This window comes from Engraulis encrasicolus, chromosome 17 (assembly GCF_034702125.1).
Source record: "Engraulis encrasicolus isolate BLACKSEA-1 chromosome 17, IST_EnEncr_1.0, whole genome shotgun sequence".
Taxonomy (NCBI): Eukaryota; Metazoa; Chordata; class Actinopteri; order Clupeiformes; family Engraulidae; genus Engraulis; species Engraulis encrasicolus.
Genome location: NC_085873.1, coordinates 30,784,658 through 30,807,157, shown reverse-complemented (window position 1 = coordinate 30,807,157; position 22,500 = coordinate 30,784,658). Strand labels below are relative to the sequence as shown.

The window sequence follows — 22,500 nt, the reverse complement described above, 5'->3', positions numbered from 1 at the left end:
AAAAATGCAAACACACATACACACACTCACACACACACACACACACACACACACACACACACACACACACACACACACACACACACACACACACACACACACACACACACACACACACACACACACACACACACACATACAAACACACAGTGGCAGACCTTCAATGACCGGCGCACTGGGGGATACTCCCTCCTCCCTCCATCCTTGGCCCCGCCCAGTGAAAAAAGATGAAAAATATTTGTGTGCTGGTAAAGTGTTCATGATTTCGTACACAACATTGTACAGTAACTGTGTGTAGATTTATGCAAACCATGTTGGGTTTAGCAATGCACAGTTTCTGCACAGTTTTCCTAATTTGGAGTGTTATTCATGTGAATAATGATGCAAAAACAGCATACGTTACCAAAAAAATGCTCTAGCGATGACCAAAAAACCCTGTAATGGCTAACATGTGAACCCTATAGAGAGCCTTAACGTCTCTTGTCCATGTTAAACCGCACACAGCTTCAGAAGAACCTGGAGATGGCCAACCACACTAAGTTGTACGGCGAGATTGCCAAGCAGTACGACACCACCGAGTTCCAGGACGAGTCCGTCAAGAGGATCATCAAGAAGCTGAGTGACCTGGAGAGGGCAGCGCTGCCACAAGACAGACTGGAGGAGGTGAGCTTACTCTACATGAGAAACGAAACACTTAACCACTTAGCCCAGAGCTAGCCTGGTCCTGACCATCCCATAATACTACCATTTCATTTCGTATTCATGGTCTGGGGGTTGTTTGCTCTGACGCGATTGCAGGAAGTGGGAGGGACATTTTCGGGAAAAATCAGGATAAGTTGTTGAACAAACATGTCTGACGTCTATCTTTGGCGATGTAGGACCGTTTAACAGACATGTCTGACAGAAAATCCTACCGTAGGATAAAATTACAACGTAGGACCATTTGTCAGAACACTGGCCAAATCCTGCCGCTCAACATCGCTCCACAGAAAACGTAGTGTGACGTAGTGTGGAACCAAGTCTCTTGGCGGAAGTACGTAGGATGGTGCGCAAGGCTAGAGACACTCTACATGTCTCTAGCCTTACTGTCACCAAAATTGTAACGGCTATGTCTTAATCTGTTACTTAAGGCTCTCTGTAATGTCATAGCAATGTTGTTATGATGTAGTTCAGTATTTTCAGCAAATAGTGAATAGGCCCGCCGGTGACCCCATCTGCATTAACAGGCTACAAAATGTCCATAGAAATGAACGGGGGCAATTCGTAATGCCATTATGGCGTGTGCTTGAACATCTTCCCCCTTTCTGGCAAAAAGATCCAATTGTCTACTGGCCTGCGCTGTCATTGATCCAGTCATCTCACAAGCAAAGGCTGGCCATGTGGAGTTGAAAAATATAGAGAAATAGCTCCCTGAAATAGCTGGAAAAACAGCTAATATGCAGACTTTTAATAAATCAATTTTCTGGAGAAGTTGCTCTCAAGTGAAGTTTTACGTAAAAAGAAATGTGTTGCACAGAAAGATCTTTTAACGAACACAGAAAGGGCAGATTTTGGCAAGACAATGAGCATGCTAGTCCCATGAAATACAAATTCATCAGAAAATGCAGTACTGGTGCTGTAAGATTCAAATTAATATCTCATATGACTTCCTTTACCTTGAAGGACTGTATCCATGTGTTTTCAGCAAATACTCATACAATTTATCGATGAAGTCATTTGGAATGGCAAAGAAAGCAGTCTTTCATTAGCCAGGCTGTGCCCTCCTAGTGACGCCACACCTTCAGCGTTGCCTCTAGTCAGGCCAAGAACAATACAAACACAATTCTGAGCTCCCGAAAAAACGGGAACTCCTCCCACTTTGTCAGGGAGCAAACAACCATTAGCAAACTAAGGGAGGTGGGTCAACCATACCGTTTGGGAAATGTTAACTGTTATGCTCTTGGTCCGACCAAGTCTCGAAGAGATTGGAAAGTCAATGATAATCAGGCTAGTCTTGCATGCCTCCCAGAGTTTATTCAGATGTTTTGGTTTTGCCTTCCATGCTTCTTCTTTCATCCTATACCCCAGACGTGTTCAATAATGTTTATGTCTGTCCCACTGTGTTTGTCTGCAGTACAACACACTTCTCTCCAAGATGGAGACAACCTACAGTGTGGCCAAGGTCTGCAGACCAAATGGAGGCACCTGCCATCCTCTGGATCCAGGTGGGAATGAGACACATGTACACACACATACAGTACATACAGATGGACACGCACACGCACACACACACACGCACACGCACACGCACACGCACACGCACACGCACACGCACACACACACGCACACACACACACACACACACACACACACACACACACACACACACACACACACACACACACACACACACACACACACACACACACACACACACACACACACACTCATATGCCTGTGCCTTTTCCTGTTTTGTCGTAGACCTCAATAAGATCATGGCTGAATCACGGGACTACAACGAGCTGCTGTTCGCCTGGCAGGGATGGCGCAACGAGTCTGGACGAGCACTCCGGGCAGACTACCAGAAATACGTGCAGATGGCCAACGAGGCTGCACGGGCAAACGGTAAACAGAGTTTGAATCTGACTTGTATAAAGTACAAGTAGAAGAACTCTTACAAATGTAAATACAACACTAGTGGTATGATATTACATGGTTTCAACTAAGGGTAACACTTTACAATAATGGTACATGAATAGTAACGGAATAATGTTGGAAGTAATGTATGATTCATGGTGAATTAACACATAATTTATGTATGCAGTGATGTTAAATCTATTATTAGTCAATGAGGAGTCACTATTGTAGTCATGATGACTCACCATTAAGTAATTGTGGTACAACCAAGGGTAATTAATGGTGTGAATTTCAAGTGTTATCATATATTAACACTGCTGATAAAAATCCTGATATATTGATCCAATCATACATGAATCCAACCTTAATTAATGATGCGTGCGTAATAATGGAATAATGTTGTAAGTAATGTCATCAGAGATGTGGACTCGAGTCCTGTGACTCCGACTTGAGTGTGACGAGTCAGGGGTGTGAAGACCAATCCTTAGTATTAAAAAATAAAATGGACTATCCGCTTTAATGGGAACTAAGCCCCGCCCACTCTCACCTGTATCCTTCTCAACGCCCCCCTAGAGCTCTCCAACGCCCCCTGGGGGGCTGTACTGCCCCCGTTGAGAAACGCTAGCCTATCTAAATAAATGTAGACCTGCATGGATAGGGCAATATCATGTTTTCAAAGGCACACTTCTTTAGAATAGGCTAGGGCGTTTTAAGCCTCATTGTGAAGCTACTGTGGTACCAATGCAATGTTTGTATGTATAGGCCTTTCTGGGTAATTTCATGCATATCAATGTGTGAGTCAGTGTAGTAGGCCTATTTTCAGGTCAGAAATAAAGTCTTGAAAAAAATCTAGCCCCCTGACCACTTTCACCTAGGCATCCCTAGCTTAGTCTATTTTTTCCTCAGTGAAATTAAATGGTTTTACAACCAGGACTAGTTATGACCTGTCTGACCTGTGATTGAGATATGACTGGATCCATATGGCAGGATTATTATCCACAGTGGTGATGCTGACATTACTTACAACATTATTCCATTATTACTCATGCATCATTAATTAAGGTCGGATTCATGTATGATTGGATCGATGTATAAGGATTTTCATCTGCAGTGTTAATATATGATATATTAACACTTGTAATTCACACCAATAATTACCCTTGGTTGTACCACAATTACTTAATGGTGAGTCATCATGACTACAATAGTGACTCCTCATTGACTAATAATAGATTAAACATCACTGCATACATAAATTATGTGTTAATTCACCATGAATCATACATTACTTCCAACATTATTCCATTACAAATAATGCACCATTATTGTAAAGTGTTACCCAACTAAGTAATGTCATACAGGTGTTGTAACTACATCTGTAAGAGTACTTCTACTTCTACAACTAAGGGGTGCGTTTCTCGATAGCGGAGGTGTTAGCCAGTTAGCAACTTGGGTAGTTGGCAATGGGAAATTGCACTGCAAACAACAAAGTAGCTAACTTAGTTAGCAACTAAGGTTTCGAGAAATGCACCCCTGGTTCGGATTACCTTGTGATTGGTAACCTTGCTGTCGTGATGTCAAAGTTCTGTAAGCATTTGGTCTGGCCTACTCAGGTTGTGAATCCATTTCTTTGAGGGAGACGCTAAGGACATGATTAGCTCACATTCATGTTATGCCTCCGTATCCTACTGTATGAAGCTATGATCGATATGACTACCCATTGGTTCATTGACCTTTGACACATCCCATTGAGACATTGGAAATACTCAAGATTGTTTGGTTCCTTACCTTACCTAAATGTTTTAGATTGTATGTGTGGACAGGCTAAATTATGCAGCGATACAGTTAGTACACTGCAAAAAAAAAAGAAATCTTAGCAAGCTTATTTTTCTAGTTTCAAGTAAAAACATCTAATCAATCTTATTTTAAGTAAAAATCACCCAATAACTAGTACTTTTTAACTGGAATTTAGAACTAGAAATTAGACTATTTATACTTGTTTTCGAACATTTGTCCATGGGGCAAGATATTTTCACTTGGTGATATTTTTTTACTTGTTGTGAGCAATATTTGCTTGAAACTAATAAAATAATCTAATCAAGTAAAAATATCTTGCCCCATGGACAAATGTTCGAAAACAAGTATAAATTGTCCCATTTCTAGTTCTAAATTCCAGTTAAAAAGTACTAGTTATTGGGTGATTTTTACTTAAAATAAGATTGACTAGATGTTTTTACTTGAAACTAGAAAAATCAGCTTGCTAAGATTTAATTTTTTTTGCAGTGTATGGGCGAGCACACACTAGGGCTATTGTGGTTACTTTGGGCCAGAGATGATGATAGATGGACATAGCAAGATTTTTAGCCACAAATACGTAATGCTCTCTCAACCTAGTATCCTCAAGACATGCATTGAGGAAAATAGAGGGCTTAGCCATTAGTTTGCCTTTACTGCCCTCAAAAGGCTAAAGACAGTAATTACATTTGCCAAGTAAACAGCCTGCATGTTACTGTAAGGCATTGTCCTCAGTTTCCAAGTTTGAATATATTTTAGCATTTTGTTTTTATTTATTCATTAATATCCTTTTATGCTTATTTAATTGGCTGGGTTTGTGCTTTTATTTTTGTGAAGGACATTGGATCTCTTCAGTGTATGAAATATGCTACTGTGTATGTAAAAATCAACTTTCCTTGCATAGTTACAACAGCACTGTGCCCATCAAACTTCAATGCCTACAAAAGAAAGTTATCCGAACCATCTTCTGGTCACATTCAAGAAGTCATACAGCACCCCTTTTTAAAGCAGCCAGAATACTGAAACTTGAGGATCTAAACACCTTTCTCAATGCTGTCACAATTCATCAAGTCATAAATAAACTCAACCACTGCTTATGTGAACTCATCCCTGTCTGTAGACCCCTGCACCGGTATGGCACCAGAGAAAAAAGGCTTTACTGGGGCAAGAAAAGAAAACTAAAAACCACAGGTCTTAGCGTTGCCTGCAGGGGCTTCCAAATATGGAACCAACTAGAGGAAGAGGTGAAGTTGTGTGTACCACTAAAAAAATTTAAAAGAGAAATGAAAAAAATGCTATTGTGTAAATATACCTCATAGATGCAAATTGCCTTGAGATATGGAAAAGGCCCACCCTGTAAAATGAACTGTAACTCGTAAGCGAAACACATAGCCCTTCAACCTGTCTGTGTGAGGTGTGTGTGGGGGGAGGGGGAAGGGGGGGGGGGTCACCTATATCACTTTGTGACTGTTGGGGGTGGGGGGGTTTTGCGTGAGTGAGGTGGGATTTGTGTGAGGCCAAGTCACATGGAGTGCTGATCTAAATGTCGTTTTTTTTTTTTTTAGTTCAAACTCATAACTTTACTTTTCTTTTTTCTTCTTTCTTTTCTCTTCTTTTGTTTCTCCTTTAGTCTTTTTCTTTATTCTCTGTTTTTTTGTCTTTTGGGTTTCCCCGCGACAAGCAGCCAAGAGCGGCTTTTTGGGGTTTTTTTACCTTTCAATATCAATGTAAAAATAATGATCTGTACATATTTCCTGAAAAGATATTGAATAAAAAAAGTATCCTATCCTATCCTATTAGGTGAAAGGTCACCCCTATGACCTTTTGTGCGTCTTGAAACTTTGTAACAGTTGAAAGTTTATTTAGTTAACACAGGGACATCATATTTTAATTGCATTTAAACAAAGCTAACTATACAAGATTGTAGCCATGAGGGTAATATCTATCTTTAGTCCCTAGACAAGTTGATGGTCTCTAAAAAAAAATAGTGTGACCTTCTCCCCCTCTCAAGGTCACTTGAGAAAAGGTGTGTTCTGGCGTAGCCTATTCTGTACGAGACAATGCACTGTGCCATTGAAGTGCAGGGTCACCCCTTTGACCTTTTGACATTTGACTTGATCTCAACATTTTGTGACCTCTTTTGACCTTCCCCCTCTCAAGGCCACTCGGATAACGGAGCGTTCTGGCGTTCGCTGTACGAGACGCCCACATTCGAGGAGGACCTGGAGCGCCTGTGGAAGCAGCTGGAGCCCCTCTACCTCAACGTGCACGCCTACGTCCGCCGCGCCCTCTTCAAGAAGTACGGAGACAACTACATCAACCTCAAGGGACCCATCCCCGCCCATCTGCTCGGTAAGATTACAGCAGCAAGATTACATTAGTTAGTCCTGAAGGGGGCGCTGTGGCGCAGCACGCTAAGCCCCCCACATTTGGGCTTGCATGACCAAGGGTTGCAGCAGGGTTCGAATCCGGCTTGAGTCATTTGCCATCCCTACACCGTCTCTCTCTCCACATTCGCTTCCTGTCGCTCTTCACTGTCCTATCTGAAATAAAAAAGCCCCTTAAAAAAAAAAATATTTTGTCCTGAATTATGAAACTATACTGTATAACTCCCACACACTGACCATTTCGCTAAGATCGAGACATTGTACAACACTACAAATGTGCCCAGTGAGCACATGCACCTCCGCCTTCCTGTCGCAGGTTGCAAAGTTGCAGGAGCGAACCAACTAACCAACTAACCAACTAACCAATGCACAAACTTGGTGCGAAAATATGGGGTCCCCAGAAATTTGGGATGTCAAAATTGGGTCCCGAGCCAAAAAAAGGTTGGGAACCATTGCATTGGAGAACTGTGGAGTTAGGCAATTAATACACATACACTGTACATGTACAAACAACACAAATGCAGCACACATACACGCACGCACGCACGCACGCACACACACACACACACACACACACACACACACACACACACACACACACACACACACACACACACACACACACACACACACACACACACACACACACACTGCTTGACTGAGGCTTGATTACACAAGATGCTGGTGGACTGGTGAGAGGAAAAGAGAACTTGTCAGACAGACAGTGTAGTGGCCAGTATGAGTTCTGGCTGGCTTGTGGCTTTAACTGTGTGCTTTTCTTGATCAGTGGACACAGCCTGGGCACTAGAGTTTAGTCTTGCTTGGCTGGGCAAGCATAGTAGCATTCGTGCATTCTCACTGACTCACTCTCAAAGCCGACTGGTGGGAGTTCATTTTCTTCATTAGTCGGACTTTGTGTGTGTATAGATGTGCCTGGCGACGTGTGTGTGGGAGTGTGTGTGTGTGTGTGTGTGTGTGTGTGTGTGTGTGTGTGTGTGTGTGTGTGTGTGTGTGTGTGTGTGTGTGTGTGTGTGTGTGTGTGTGTGTGTGTGTGTGTGTGTGTGTGGGTGTGTGCGTGCGTGCGTGCGTGCGTGCGTGTGTGTGTGCGCGTGCATTTGCCAGCCAATGTGTGTGTGCTTGCCAACTGCTTATGACTTCTGACAGACTGGCATGAAACTCAAAGAAGACACTAGGGGAGTGGAGGGTTGGGTTGAGGTGAAGTGTGTGTGTGTGTGTGTGTGTGTGTGTGTGTGTGTGTGTGTGTGTGTGTGTGTGTGTGTGTGTGTGTGTGTGTGTGTGTGTGTGTGTGTGTGTGTGTGTGTGTGTGTGTGTGTGTGTGTGTGTGTGTGTGTGTGTGTGTGTGTGTGTGTGTGTGTGTGTGTGTGTCTGGTGTGTGTGTGTGTTGCGTGCTTACACTCATGTGTTTGCGCGTGTGTGTACCCGTAGGCAACATGTGGGCACAGACCTGGTCGGGAATCATGGACCTGGCTATCCCATACCCTGATGCAACGCAAGTGGATGCCACCCCTGCAATGATAGCTCAGGTAAACACAGACAACAACAAACAAAACAAACAAAACAACAAACAAGCCAACAGCACACAAAGTTTCACTTTTAGCAAGTTAGCCTGGCTCTCACACAGACCCTTCGTGCATTTCCGCTCAACTTTGTGAGCTCGCACGAGGGTCTGGAAATCTAAGAAGAGCCCGAACGGAATCAGAAATTTCACAGCCTGTCCAATCAGAATCGCGGGGTGGGATCGTGGGGTATATACAAGTCAGTGGTTGAAGTAGTGCGTGATTTAAAAAAAAGCCATGTGAATTCTCCAATCAGGTTCGAGCTGTTTTGAGCACAACCACGCCTTTCCAGAGCTAAGCGATTGACAATGTCCCAGATGGTTGGTAACAACCATCGCATGAGAACCAGGTTAATAGCAAGTTGCTTTTTATTAGCAAACAGCATTACATCATCAGAATGTCAGTGTAACAGTCAATTACTGTACTGTGAAAAAACACTACAGACCCACAATTTCCTATATGAACGGCCACACTAAATACAACAAAAGGGTTAATACGAGAAAACAAAATTCTGTTATACTGATCAGCAATTTGTGTTACCGGATGAGAAATATCAACAGTGCATGTATGTGATCTGCAGAATTGGAACGCTACAAGAATGTTTCAGGAGTCGGACAACTTCTTCAAGTCGCTGGGTCTGATTCCCATGCCCCAGGAGTTCTGGAACAAGTCCATGCTGGTGAAACCCACGGACGGGAAGGAGGTGGTGTGCCACGCCTCTGCCTGGGACTTCTACAACCGCAAAGACTTCAGGTATGGCTTTGAGGACAATGGAGATATAGATATATTTATTCTTTATTGTGTTGACTGTGATGTGTGTTTGTCTTGTGTGTCTTGTCTTGTGTCACCACCAAAGCAAATTTTCCATTTCATGTACGTTTAATGGACAATAAAGACGTCTAAGTCTAAGTCTAAGGAGGACACGCTTACAGATTGCATGATTTGAAAACGACATCATGTTGTTTTAATTTAAAAAAAAACCATTTGTCCCAAATTTTGTTTGAAATCTGTTGTGTTCTTACAGTATATTTTACCCTGCAACCCTAGCCCTAATGCTGTGATACAGGGCAACCATACTTTCTGAAGCTGTACCTAATTGATGGCAAGTTCAGCAAAAGGGGATTAAAGTGATAAACCAGGCTTATTCAACCTACAACCTACCTACCCGCTAATAGATAGCCTGCAAGCATCATTTAGTTTAGAAAATGAGTACTCCAGTATCTTCTCTTTGATGATTTACCACCAATTCAAGGTTGACCTATAACCTGATGTACTACTGAACCAGCTTCTTGGAATTACCCCTCCGTTCAGTAAAATGAAGTGTATGGTAAATGGACTGCATTTATATAGTGCCTTTCCACTCCTTCGAGCACTCAAAGCGCTTTACTTTGCATGCCTCACATTCACCCATTCACACATGCAGGGCTTTGAACCGTTATTTTTTTCCAAATGTTCCGTTCCAAACAGAAACGGAATTATAACGTTTCCGGTTACGAGTTCCACCAATAAATTGACGTTCCCGAACCGGTTAGAAAAAAAAAATATTGTTCCCGGAACGGTTAATTTCGTTCCTGTCAGCTGATTACTCCCCATAGGCCTAACTGACGTTAATTAACCAAGAAAGACGGTAGTGCAAATGAGTCAGCCTACATTCCAAACTATTTATTCAAATGGATGAAAAGAATATCCTCCAGAATTTTGTCATTCAGGGTCGACCTAAGCGGAAAAGCGGAGAATAAACCTCAATGATAAAAATGTGCGCTCCACGCTGGCTTGGGTCACGGGGAGTGCTATGATGGACCTTGTGAGTTTGTGCATATTTGAAGCGGCCATGGATGCCCAATAAGGTAGAACATTCTCGGTGTGCTTTACATGCGCTTCTCTGCAATGTCTTACAATGATGCAATGGAAACTCCGCCCTTTTGTATGGCAGTGGTTTCTCTTATTTAAGATGTGGAGTGGAGACTTTGTAATCCACAGCTCTCTCTCCATTCAGTCAGAGAATGTCTGATGTCACACAGGATGTGAACAGAGATACTGTTGCTAACGTGAACCTCAGCCGTCATGGTAATGTGCGCAGGAAAATAATTCCTTTTTTTTTTTTGAGGAACGGTATTAACCGGTTACCATTATTTTTAAATAAGTGTTCCCGTTCCAGAACATAAAAATAATAACGTTTCCGATTTCGTTTCTGTTCCCTCTAAAATACAAAAAGTTCCTGGTTTTCGTTTTCATTCCTTGAACCGGTTCCACTCCTTTGAGCACTCAAAGCGCTTTACTTTGCATGCCTCACATTCACCCATTCACACATCAGTGGTAGTGGCTTCCAAGCAGGGTACCACCAGGAGCAATTGGGGTTAAGTATCTTGCTCAATGACACATCGATGGGGTCAGGCAGAGCGGGGATGTGCTCGAACCTGCAACCTTCTGGTTGCCGAACAAGCTCCTCTTCCACCTGAGCCACCTAAGCCCATAGTGCAGGGATGTCAAACTCAGGCCAGGCGGGCAAAATTGGCCCGCAGAGCCATTTAATTCAGCCCGCAAGATAATTTCCAATGTGTATTAGGACTACAGTTGGCCCGCATAGACCATTAATGTATAGCATAACACAGCTTGAACATGAAATTTGCTGTGTCACCGGATGTGCAGACACATTTGAACTACAAATATGATGAGTGTATGTAAAATTTAACTATGAGTATGAAGTGCATGCATGCACAATTTCAGTCCATTTTTTAAATAATTGTGGAGTACGGCCCGCGACTTCGTTCCAGATTTAGATTTTGGCCCACTGTGAATTTGAGTTTGACACCCCTGCCCTAGTGTAACCTCTTTGTTTCTCTTGTTCAGGATCAAGCAATGCACGGTGGTGAACATGGACGACCTGATCACGGTGCACCACGAGATGGGCCACGTGCAGTACTTCCTCCAGTACAAGGACCAGCCCGTGTCCTTCCGTGACGGCGCCAACCCGGGATTCCACGAGGCCATCGGCGACGTCATGGCCCTCTCCGTGGCAACGCCCAAACACCTGAAGGAGATCGGCCTGCTGGACACAGTGGAGGACAATGACGGTGAGATTTTCTCAAGTTTCAAGTTTATTAGGCATATCAACAGTATAAAAAATACAGCTGCTAGGAATCTACTTTGGTGAGCTCATATATTCAACAATACAACTCGACAACACAAACACAAAACTAATGGGGGTGGGTGAAACAAAACCAAGGGGGCAAATAACAGCGAATGACACATACAAAAACGTTGAAAAGTGCAATCGCAACATCGAAAGTGCATTGGTTGCACAGATCATTTTAAGGTCAGAGAGTGCCTTGTAACACCCACGAATGGAATCACTTCCCGCCAATGTAATGCCCCGACCAGCGTATTAATAAAATGTGCAGTTCAGACGTAATATCCTGGCCAATGTAATAATGTCCTGCGTGATAAACATGATAATGGTTGCCTCCTGCCAACGTAATACAAGTTTTACATTGAGTAAACTAAATAAGAATAATATTTTTTTGTCTACAGAAAGCACCATCAACTACCTGATGAGCATCGCCCTGGATAAGATTGCCTTCCTGCCCTTCGGCTACCTCATGGACCAGTGGCGGTGGAAGGTGTTCGATGGCCGCATCTCGGAACAGGACTACAACAAGGAGTGGTGGAACATGAGGTCAGGCCGATGTTCAGATTAGATTAGATTGCCTTTATTGTTGCTAATGTTTAGATGAGATTTGATTAGATAACTTTTATTGGTGCCCAAAGGTAGATCAGATTTGCAGTTCTCCACTCATACAAAACATTTAAAATGTTTAGGACACACATGACATACAAGCATTCCACACTGAACATTTAGACCAGTTCTTCCCAACCATTTTCTTCAGGGACCCATGTTTTTACTATTGTAAGCTTTGGTGACCCAGCGCCCGCATGAGAGGAAGTCACTCGATACGCTCCGTCTCCTCCGAAAACTCATTTTAGTCATCATTTTATTCCTCAATTCGTCTTTGTTCAAAAACAGAATAAATGTTTAATGTAGCACTTAAATTTTGTTACTTCTATGAATTTGTCATTTATTCAACATGGGCTACATATGGTATTAAAATGAAACCCCTTAAACTCAAGAGGGCTTTGCGACCCCCCGTGGATCTTTGGCGACCCATAGGTTGGGTCCCGACCCATAGGTTGGGAACCACTGAGTTAGACAATACCATAAGCAGAGTATCCTACTGAAAAAACATGGACATGGATAAAAAGTGATGTCAGATTGATAAATATATATAAAATGAGGTTAAATATGTAAGACTATAAGAATGACACAATTGTATGTTACACAGACCTTTTTCAGTGTTAATTCAACTCTCTTATAGAATAGGATGAGAATAGGATGGACACTGTGAGTGATGTTATGTGTATTGGACAGAAGTTTACCTCTACCTTATTGTAAGTTGGATCATTCTGTGAGTTAATGTGTTTTCTTAGGCTGAAGTATCAGGGACTCTGCCCACCTGTGTCTCGAACTGAGATGGACTTTGATCCTGGTGCCAAGTTCCACATTCCAGCCAACGTGCCATACGTCAGGTATTCTACTACGACTGCTACTACTACTACTACTAGGGTTGCCAACTGTGAATTGAAAAAATATGGGACACTTCATTGAGGCGGGGGTCTGGGTGTCCTCCCCCCAGAAAATGTAGCATTGCTTAGATGTAATTACCTGCATTTTAACACATTTTAACGTCCCGTTTCAGCTCAATACGGAACCCATACTTTTATCTCTAAATACGGGACGATTCCACATTTCAAGGGACAGTTGACAACCCTAACTACCACTGCTATAACTGCTACTACTATTTTATCACTACTACTACTACTACTACTACTACTACTACTCTTGATTTGATATTTAGTGCCAAATATCTTATTGTGTGAAGACATGGCCAGGGCTGGACTGGGGGAGAAATAGGGCCCGGGCACTGTTAGCTTAAAGGGGCCCCTCATAATTAACGGCGCAGAACTGACTCATCGGTGATCCCCGCACCCTCGTGGGCCCCTATTTTCAGAAATGTAAATGAATAATTAAATAAATAAATAAATAGATAGATATAATTAAATTTAGATGCCCGCTATGCCAGATGGCCAGTCCAGCCCTGAACATGACCTCTGTTATATGATGTCTCCAGAACGGCGATGACCAAGTCATCATTTATTACTTCACAGTTGGTGTCTAATAATATCACAAAAGTATAGTAGGCCTACTACTGTAGTTTCATTTCACTGGCAGAATGGTGCGCATGGCAAGGCTGGTTTATAGATGATTCTTCTCTGTGGTTGTCTTGGAAACAGGTACTTTGTGAGCTTCGTGATTCAGTTCCAGTTCCACCAGGCGCTGTGCAAGGCTGCTGGACACACCGGTCCACTGCACACCTGCGACATCTACAGGTCCACAGCGGCAGGAAAGAAACTGGGGTGAATATCTTTTTTTTTGCCATTGGTAACACTTTATTTTAAGGTTCACATGTTAGCTATTAATACATTACATTCCCAACTTTCTGTATACGTACTGTAGGTGACTTAAAGGACATGCGTTAAGCAAGGTCAATTAAGTCAAGTCAGCTTTTATTGTCACTTTCTTCATATGCACAAGTCATACAAGGGAAATTAAATTACGTTTTCTCTCTATACCATGCAAGGACAAGACATATACAAGACTGACATTTTACAGATTGACAATTATTTGTTAGGAGTGTATTCACCAGTGATGGGAAAGTGAATAAAAATGGATAGAAAAGTGGATCGTTCATTCAGTGTTTCAATACTCTACGATAACATCTGGTGGCTAAAAAACATTGAATTGTTCCATTTTAGAAGTCACATTACAGTGGCTATAGTGCAGCCTGTCTTTATTGTTGTATTTATTATGCTGCCCTCAATTCATCTCACTAAAAACCTGCTATTGCACGCACCACTTTGGACAACTTCAATTCAATGTGCAACCTGTTCAAATCTCTGTCGACTTGCCAGATGACTTTTGAAGCAGAAAAATGAGCCTTGAGTTGGGCTGATTACATACGTAAATGGTATTCACATTTGTTGACTGACAATAAGGCCTTCATTAGTGATACTATACTGTAATTGTAGTAAGGAACTAGTAGGCCCTTCATAAGTCATCTATTCCGAAAGTCATTTGGAATGTATTACTCCGCCAACATGTGAACACAATGCTGTTACATTCTGTGTGGTGTTACCAAATGTATTTTATTTACTTGATTTAATTTTATTTGGTTTCATTAGGAAAGTGCACATTCAAAAATAATAAAGCCATAGTAAATAAAAAATATGTAAATCAGCCAATTAATCAATGTGATTCTATACAGCAAGCCAAATTCACTCTGATCCATCACATTCAGTTGATCTACCTCTCATTTTCACCACCACATATATTAATACCATATCAATCCCATCTCCCCCCGACCTCCACATCTTCCCTTCTCCTCTCCCCATAGCGACGCCATGAAGCTGGGCTTCAGTAAGCCATGGCCGGACGCCATGTTCGACATCACAGGACAGCGCGACATGACGGCGAAGCCGCTGATGGAGTACTTCCAGCCCCTCATCACCTGGCTCGAGAAGGAGAACAACAAGAACGGAGAGGTCCTGGGATGGCCCGAGTACGACTGGACCCCACCAAGTAAGTTTGCGTAGCGCAGCGGAATGATGATTTTGCTAAGATTGGTTGTTTCCTGTCAACATCATACATCGGTGACGTAATGGGGGCTAGAGGCGAGCGTACCGAGCGTTATGAACGCATTATGATTCGCTCTGAAGAAGGCCATATAGACCGAATTATGTGTAGGCATTGTATTGAAAAATTTGTAATATAAAAATTGTAACCTTGCAGTGCCTCTGATTTCCTCATTTTTTTACACAATTTTGAGAGTCCCTACCAGGAGTGGGCTGGGTCCGAAAAGTGGCCCGGGCATTTTTTGCATACAGTAGATCAACCCCGAACACACACAGGTCACTTTCATACTATATCTTGACTGGCTGAATCCACTGTCTATATTGATGATGATGGACCAATGTAACTCCCCCTCTAATTTGCGGGTCAACCCCCAGGAAAACAACCACAGCAACAACAGTATCGGCCCCTGGGGACTGTCGGCCCACCGGGAAAAATGCCCTGTAGGCCAGGTCACCAGTCCAGCCCTGGTCCCTACTCCCTACATAAGGGTGCAAACCCTGAGGCGCTCCAAATTCCTGTTTGTTTTCTGACTAATGCGTGTGTATGTATTCTTTGCCTTTTTGTTTAACTTTGCCACAGCTGGAGATGCCCCCACGCCACCCGTCGTGGAAGACATCAAGGTTGACTTCCTGGGCATGAGCGTGGACAGCTCAGCAGCAGTGGCCGGCCAATGGGTCCTGCTGGTCCTTGGCATCGTTCTCTTAGTGGCCACCGCATTCTTGGCTTACAAGTACCGCAAAACAAAGAAGCACGCCTACAAGTCTGGTTCAGAGTTGGAACTGAAATAAACGTCAGGAAAAAGAAAAGGAAACAATAAGTCTGAGAAAAAAATTCTGGAAAATTTTGTTGAGAATGTTGCAGATTTTTTGAGGAATTCATGATTGTTGCGGCTGTCAGTGTTGCTGTTATTTCTTTGCTGTTGAATATTCTGTATATTTATTGATACCTTTTTTTAGTCAAATTGTTTTGACTATGCAAAGAAAGCTGACTGTTTCTTTTGTAATTTATTTGTAATAATTCAAATGAAAATACTGTGGGGAGGGGGAGTTGGGGGGAAGACACAAATATTTGGTTGTAAAGTAAAAATTTGTTTATGTATGTATGTATGTGTGTGTTTTGGATTAATTTTGTTGGTAAATATTTTTGCCTTTGTAGAATAAAGACAACTATGAATGTTATTTTTTGTCACATACATTTTGTGTGCGCTTGGCTGAATATTACACATCATAAATAATATCTCCTGGGCTGGGACTTGGCGACCACGCCCAGAGGTGGAATTTTGCACACCCTGTGGGGAGTAGGCGTGTCCCAGTGTGTACAGTACATCCTTTGTCCAAACAAAATGCTTTCTGAGATTTCCCCAGATGCTTTCCCTATATGTTTATTCAGAATTAAATGAAAGTGCAATGTATATCGACAGAAAATATTATTTATGCCGAACTATTTCATTCTGAATTATTCATTACCAATTAAAAACAAAAAAGCAAATATTTTGTTCCCGCGATATTTTGTTCCCGCGCAGAGGTCACCCCCATATGCTGTGTCGCGGACAGAAATTCTAACCGGGGTGCTTCACGCGGACACAGTGGCATGCTCGCTGCCTAGCAAACTTGCTGCCTGGCAGAAAAAACGAACGACCTTAATAACTGAAATCACCTCTGTTGGACACACAGGAAAATATCTGGCAGGACTTTTACTTTCTCAATCCAGTTTGTAATATAAATGTGTAGTGCAATAGCCTAGTTGCATGGGAAAGGTTTTATGATTTTAAAAAAAGATTACCAACAATGAAAGCACATTTCATGAAAACACTTTAATTGACATTGAAAGAACACAATATAAAACCGACATCTGAGATCACTTCGTCTACAGTAAGCCACTGCTCCAATCTACCAACCCACTCCTTCCCCTAAACCCACCTAACAAAACAATGGTTACGCAATGGATGTAACCGCTGCTTTATCAATCTTACCGTACGTAATACTATGCCGATTTCCCCAACCATTTTACATATTATTTTGTGCTCGCACAGCATTCCCAGTTTGCTAGTTCAGCTTTAATGGCCACCAATGAGGTCTATGGACTCCTATTCTCAACCGGCAATCCAGTGAGAGAATCGCGGTGCCCATTGGCGTAACGCAAGTACTTCAGGCAACCCTTGCAAGCTACCAAGAATGGGCCCCCAAATGAGAAAAAGAGGGCCTAATATCATGTGGAGGGGGCCCGTTTCTTCAAGTCAAGGGCCCATGTGGGCCCCCCGCCTTGTATGGGCCCCCCTGCCTCGCGGGGGCTGCGGGGGTATACTTAACGCCCCTGGCGGTGCCCTTGTAACTGGTGGATAATAAGGTGGATACTGCTACAGTAGTTGACCATCAGGCCTTGGACGTCAGTCACTCAGAATACTGACCAGGGCTGTGTTTCCCAAAAACGCTTAAGTAGTGACGGGCCTCCTAGGCAATATCTCAAAAATAGTTCTCACATAATCACTAAAAGTTTATACATACACTATTTTACATCACACATGCACTAGATGCAACCATTTTATTTGCATGTGCAAGAAAAAATATTGTATGTAGGCTTATAAAAGGATTGTATGCATACATTTTTCGTGATGTGGTATATTGCCTAGGAGGCCCCTCATACTTAAGTACTACCTAGGCTGAAGAGTTTTTGGGAAACGCAGCCCAGAAGATTGCCAAGAGGTCACTCCCGGGGTGAGCATGCCTTTAACCCTGGGCTATACTACTAAGGATATGTGTCACCCCTGTCACACAGGTGACCTTGTTGGCAGGGACTCTGACAAGGAGAGACAAACTCATCAGTTGTCCCATTGTGCAGGGAGAGAGGGGCCTAAAATTGGGCCCTCGTTACATTCTACGGTATGTACAGTATTGGGTGGGGGACACCATTCAGATAACTTACTTTGTCCCAGGCATGGCCAAAGCTGTCAGTAGCCTCTGTAGTTGGCATTAAACTCTTGACATGAATAGGAACATGTGATGAGCACTTAGTATTAAAAGCACTGGCTGGTAGTCATCTGAAACTCGGAAGTGCACACCACTGCTCCCTTTGTGTAGTGGATGACTTGCGAGAATTAAGGAGGAATCAGCAAGCGTGGCAAATATGGAGTTGGAAAAGGATGAAAACAAAAAACACATATAAAAAATATAAACAATTACAAATGGATAATCTATGCCAAGCATTTCTTAAAAACAAAACATAGGGGAATTGGCAACTGAATTTCTCTCTGTAGAGGTTTAAGTCCTCTCAGTTTGCACAAATGTTTACACCTCATTTAGTCCAGTGTAAGACTTTGTTTGGTAAACACCAAAAAAGAAAAGACCAATACATATGACACACTGTATGACACACTCATTTCTTTAAAATGGACTATATTTTCCCAAATATTCATTTCAATGGCCTCTCATAATCAGACGCGTTATGGTTCCCAAAAGTGACTATTTGTCCCAAAAGTGATTATTTTTCACTGTTTACATTTAGTAGAGTACAGAGTACTTCTATTAATCCTGAAGAAAATGAAGGTGTCTGTACAAGTTTAGAGCTGAACAGCCTTGCTGCCGCACTCGGGGCACACCATAAGTATTATGTATTATGACCGTTGAAAAGGTGAACTTTAATAATGTACATTACAACAGTTCAATAATGTACCTTACCTTATAGTACTGTAGAGATCTTGCAGAAAATTGATTTAAGTTCATAACAGATGAAAGGAACTGTCCCACATTTTTGAAAATTTCTCTCCTCAATTTAAACAATTGAATTTTACCTTTTACTTTTCTTTCTGCCATTCCATATTTATCTTGAAGGAAGAAGGGAGAACATCAGCATACTTAACCAAAATAGCGTTCCTTTAGAGTTCACCTTGTCCATTGGAATACATGTAAACAGCAAAAGAGAATCACTTTCTGATAGGAAGTCATTTTTGGGGACAACACTGGAGCGAATGGGGTCTCTATACAATTCATTGTTTCATACAAATTTACAGACGAAGTCCTTTACAGTCGTTGGCAGAAAAAAATATTCCACCGTACATACAAATGTATGATGTTTCACATTTTTCATACTTGTACTCGCAAATGTCTTTTGCTTCTTTTGCATTTTACGTTGTATTGTGTTTTCTACCCTTCAGACAGATGGTAGGTATTCATTCTCTTTCATTTTGTTTGCTTCTAAGGCCACATCTGCAGATATCTAGATAGTTTCAGAAAATATTTTTTGAATCCATTTAGACTTCTTGTGTACATGTAAACGGAGAGTTAGTGTACTCATACGGACACTTTTATAACGGCCTGAAAGGGTAACTTCTGCCAATTTCAATATGCTGTTGTATTGCTCACGCTACCCTTGACTTGTCAGTACTCGATGATGCTGCATTTTTTCAGCTCAGCCCTTTCTGAGATCTGAGCTATTCTAATGGGGGCAGTTTACATTATAAACCCTCTTAACATAGGCCTACTTCAAATATTATATCGCTGTTGTTTCGCTGTTTGCCAGTTGTCTGCTGATGTTGCATAACCATTCGAATGTTATTGGGAATATATCAAGATTCTGAGGTATTGACAAGTCCAGGGAAGTGTGAACATTAAAACTGCATGTCGAAATTGGGACAAATGTACATAGACAGTGTCATAATTAAGAGCTAGAAATTAATGTAACATGTCTACTCAACACAACAGATGACATTTTCAATGTTGCATCTTCTCACAATCCTGCATTTTTTCACTTTTGTCCAATCAGGAGTCTCCTGGCAGGAGGGGGGCCCTAGGCTGCAGCCAGTGGGTTAATCCGGCCCTGTAGACCATACTTTTCTTTCAATCTTTCTTTTTTTACGTTTTGAGGCAGGCAAGGTTTCAATGCTGTATGCCAGCATCAGACACGGTTGCAATCAACATTCACAACAGTCTTTGAATTGGTAGTTGAGCCAACATCTTGGTAATAATAATTCGTATTACCAACATCAGCTCAACAATAATCAACAATCACACCACATTATTGACTAACAATTCCATAAAAAAAGCAAAATGATAATAATAAAAAAGTCAATGATATATCAGGCACCAGTGAATGCATTTGGATCTAAATATTTACAAGCAAGCGCCTTTGTCTTGAATAAATGCAAAGGGATGATCAACTTGAGATTCAGATAATTTATGTACGTAGTGGTTTCTTCTTAATGTTCATTTGGTACTTTGGTGATGAAAAAAGGCTTTAGGGCGAAGAAAAACAAAACCAAAAACCAAACATGGAATAGAGACATATTGCACAAGAAAAATCACGTTACTGTAGATATAGAGGAGTGTTCATTGGCCGGGGTCTCTGAGTGACAGCAAGCAAACCCAATCAAAAAACAATAAAGTCCAGGAGAGGGACATCAGTGAGCCTGTAAGTCCTGCCCTTCATGGGAACCCTAGATAGAAAAAAAGAACCAATGGGAGTCCAAAAATGTTCTCTACATTGACTCCCATTGGTTGATTTTTATATCCAATGGGACCCAAGGTAGAAAAAAGGAACCAATGGGAGTCCATAAAAAGTTCTCTCCATCCCATGGAGGGTTGTTACTTACCAGACATTCACATTTCCACCAACCGACTATGGATCCCACTGACATGGGCATGGGCGAACATAAGATGCACTGTGAGGACCATCGTCTCTGTTGCCCCCGGAGAAAGTTCAGAAATGATCAACTTCGACGATTGTGGCGGATCCGTTGGACAATCAGACCGAGTGTACACAAACATACAACCCCTATTCCACCAGACAAGCCTTCCGCCAGCGATCGACAGTCAGTGGTAACGTGAATGCTGGCTTACAGTAGGCTCTTTGCTGCTCCAGCTCTCCTCTCCTTAATGTTACGGTGACGGGAAGCAGTTAATGAGTTCAAAGGTCAAAGGTCAAAGGGTCAGTAGTAGTAAGTGGGTGTCTCTGTCCAGCTGGTGACCCAGAGCTTCTTGGTGACCTCCTGGGCCTGGAGGGCCTTGAACTTGTAGCGCTCCTCCTTGCGGATCTTCACCCCTTTGTACTTTGGCATTATCCTGTAGTAGACGGCCCTCTTGAAGAAGCCACACTGGGGAAGAGAGGAAGAAAGACAGGGGAGCGGGGGAGAGAGAGAGAGAGAGAGAGAGAGAGAGAGGGAGGCCAAGAGAGAACGAGAGAGAGAGAGAGAGAGAGAGAGAGAGAGAGAGAGAGAGAGAGAGAGAGAGAGGGAGGCCAAGAGAGAACGAGAGAGGTCCAGGGAAAGGGATTGTGACAGAAAAAGGGGCACAGGGCAACAATTAATCATGTGTCAAATAAAATCCCTCTATATGTGATATGTTCAATAGCAGATTGAAAAGAGATTCTGATTACATTGAAGCATCCCACACTGAAAAGATATATAAAAATCATTTTTTTAAATAAAATATAACATGTAAAAATATGTTATGAAATGATTACATCTGTCTGAAAAATGAGGAATGAGCCACTTTTATAGTATTCTACATGCCATATCAGAATTATATTGTACATATAGCCTACAGTATGAACCATTTTATAACATTTCCATATATCTTTTCCATTTGGGATCCCAAAGAGACAGCGCTGAAAAGATAAAGCCAAAAAGGGGTGTCACTACAAGAAACAGCAGCATTAGTTGCCTAGAAAGTGAAGTTAGTAAGAGACATTTGAGACAGTAAGCTGAATGGTGGAAAAAAGGGAGAAAGAGTGAATTTTAGATCAGAGGGAGCTACTAAGTGAGATACTGAGACTGCCGAAGACTTTAAGAAGAAGGTAGGAAAAGGAGGAAGGCAGGAAATATCAAGTGAGGAAACTGCTTCAGTACACAAAAGTTTCAACGGAGCCCCCTAGGCAGATCAAGTGCTATTACCGAGGAACCTGAGAAACATGTGCCATGGGGAAAGCCCCCCTCCCATTGTTGTTGTTTCTTTGTTTGTTTGCTTATTTTATTTGTTTCGGGAGGGGGGCCTTAGTAGTCATCCGTCAGCCTCTCTGTCTCCGAGGGTTGGATTTTAATCTCGGCTTTCTGGGATTTGGCTTCGTACATCTCGCGTCGACTCGCCCTCTTGAAGAAACCGCACTGAGGCAGAGGAGAAGGAGAGGAATGGAGGGATAGAGGGGGGGGGAGGAATGGAGGGATGGTTGCAGTTAGATAGGTGAATGGATGGATGAATGGATGCAGGATCTGAGGACTGTTGTTAAGGTTTCTCCGTGGGTCCGTTGGAAGTTGTTTGCCAGGGACGGGAGAGCAGAGGGGGTTGGGCGGTTTTATGCAGACACATTAAGCCACAAATAGGTTATACACAAATGTTACACATCAAAAGCTGTGCTACAATGGGATATAAACAATATACATATTCATATG

At 42.3% G+C, this 22,500-nt stretch overlaps 2 protein-coding genes across 2 annotated transcripts in view; one reads left to right on the top strand and one right to left on the bottom strand.

Moving 5' to 3' along the window:
• Positions 1-16,325, top strand: part of ace (angiotensin I converting enzyme (peptidyl-dipeptidase A) 1) — a 47,854-nt gene extending 31,529 nt beyond the window's left edge. The window contains exons 14-25 of the mRNA XM_063220622.1: positions 505-663; positions 2,114-2,204; positions 2,461-2,604; positions 6,571-6,762; positions 8,244-8,341; positions 8,955-9,127; positions 11,225-11,448; positions 11,906-12,050; positions 12,860-12,958; positions 13,724-13,846; positions 14,884-15,068; positions 15,702-16,325. Of these exons, the coding sequence (XP_063076692.1) occupies positions 505-663; positions 2,114-2,204; positions 2,461-2,604; positions 6,571-6,762; positions 8,244-8,341; positions 8,955-9,127; positions 11,225-11,448; positions 11,906-12,050; positions 12,860-12,958; positions 13,724-13,846; positions 14,884-15,068; positions 15,702-15,910 (1,842 nt within the window). The 3' untranslated portion in view covers positions 15,911-16,325. The remainder of the gene's footprint in view (positions 1-504; positions 664-2,113; positions 2,205-2,460; positions 2,605-6,570; positions 6,763-8,243; positions 8,342-8,954; positions 9,128-11,224; positions 11,449-11,905; positions 12,051-12,859; positions 12,959-13,723; positions 13,847-14,883; positions 15,069-15,701) is intronic.
• A 4,792-nt stretch (positions 16,326-21,117) lies between these two features.
• itga3b (integrin, alpha 3b) overlaps positions 21,118-22,500 on the bottom strand; it is an 83,961-nt gene continuing 82,578 nt past the window's right edge. Inside the window, exons 25-26 of the mRNA XM_063220621.1 lie at positions 22,006-22,215; positions 21,118-21,207 (exon numbers count right to left, since the gene is read on the bottom strand). Coding sequence (XP_063076691.1) covers positions 22,105-22,215 — 111 coding nt within the window. The 3' untranslated portion in view covers positions 21,118-21,207; positions 22,006-22,104. The remainder of the gene's footprint in view (positions 21,208-22,005; positions 22,216-22,500) is intronic.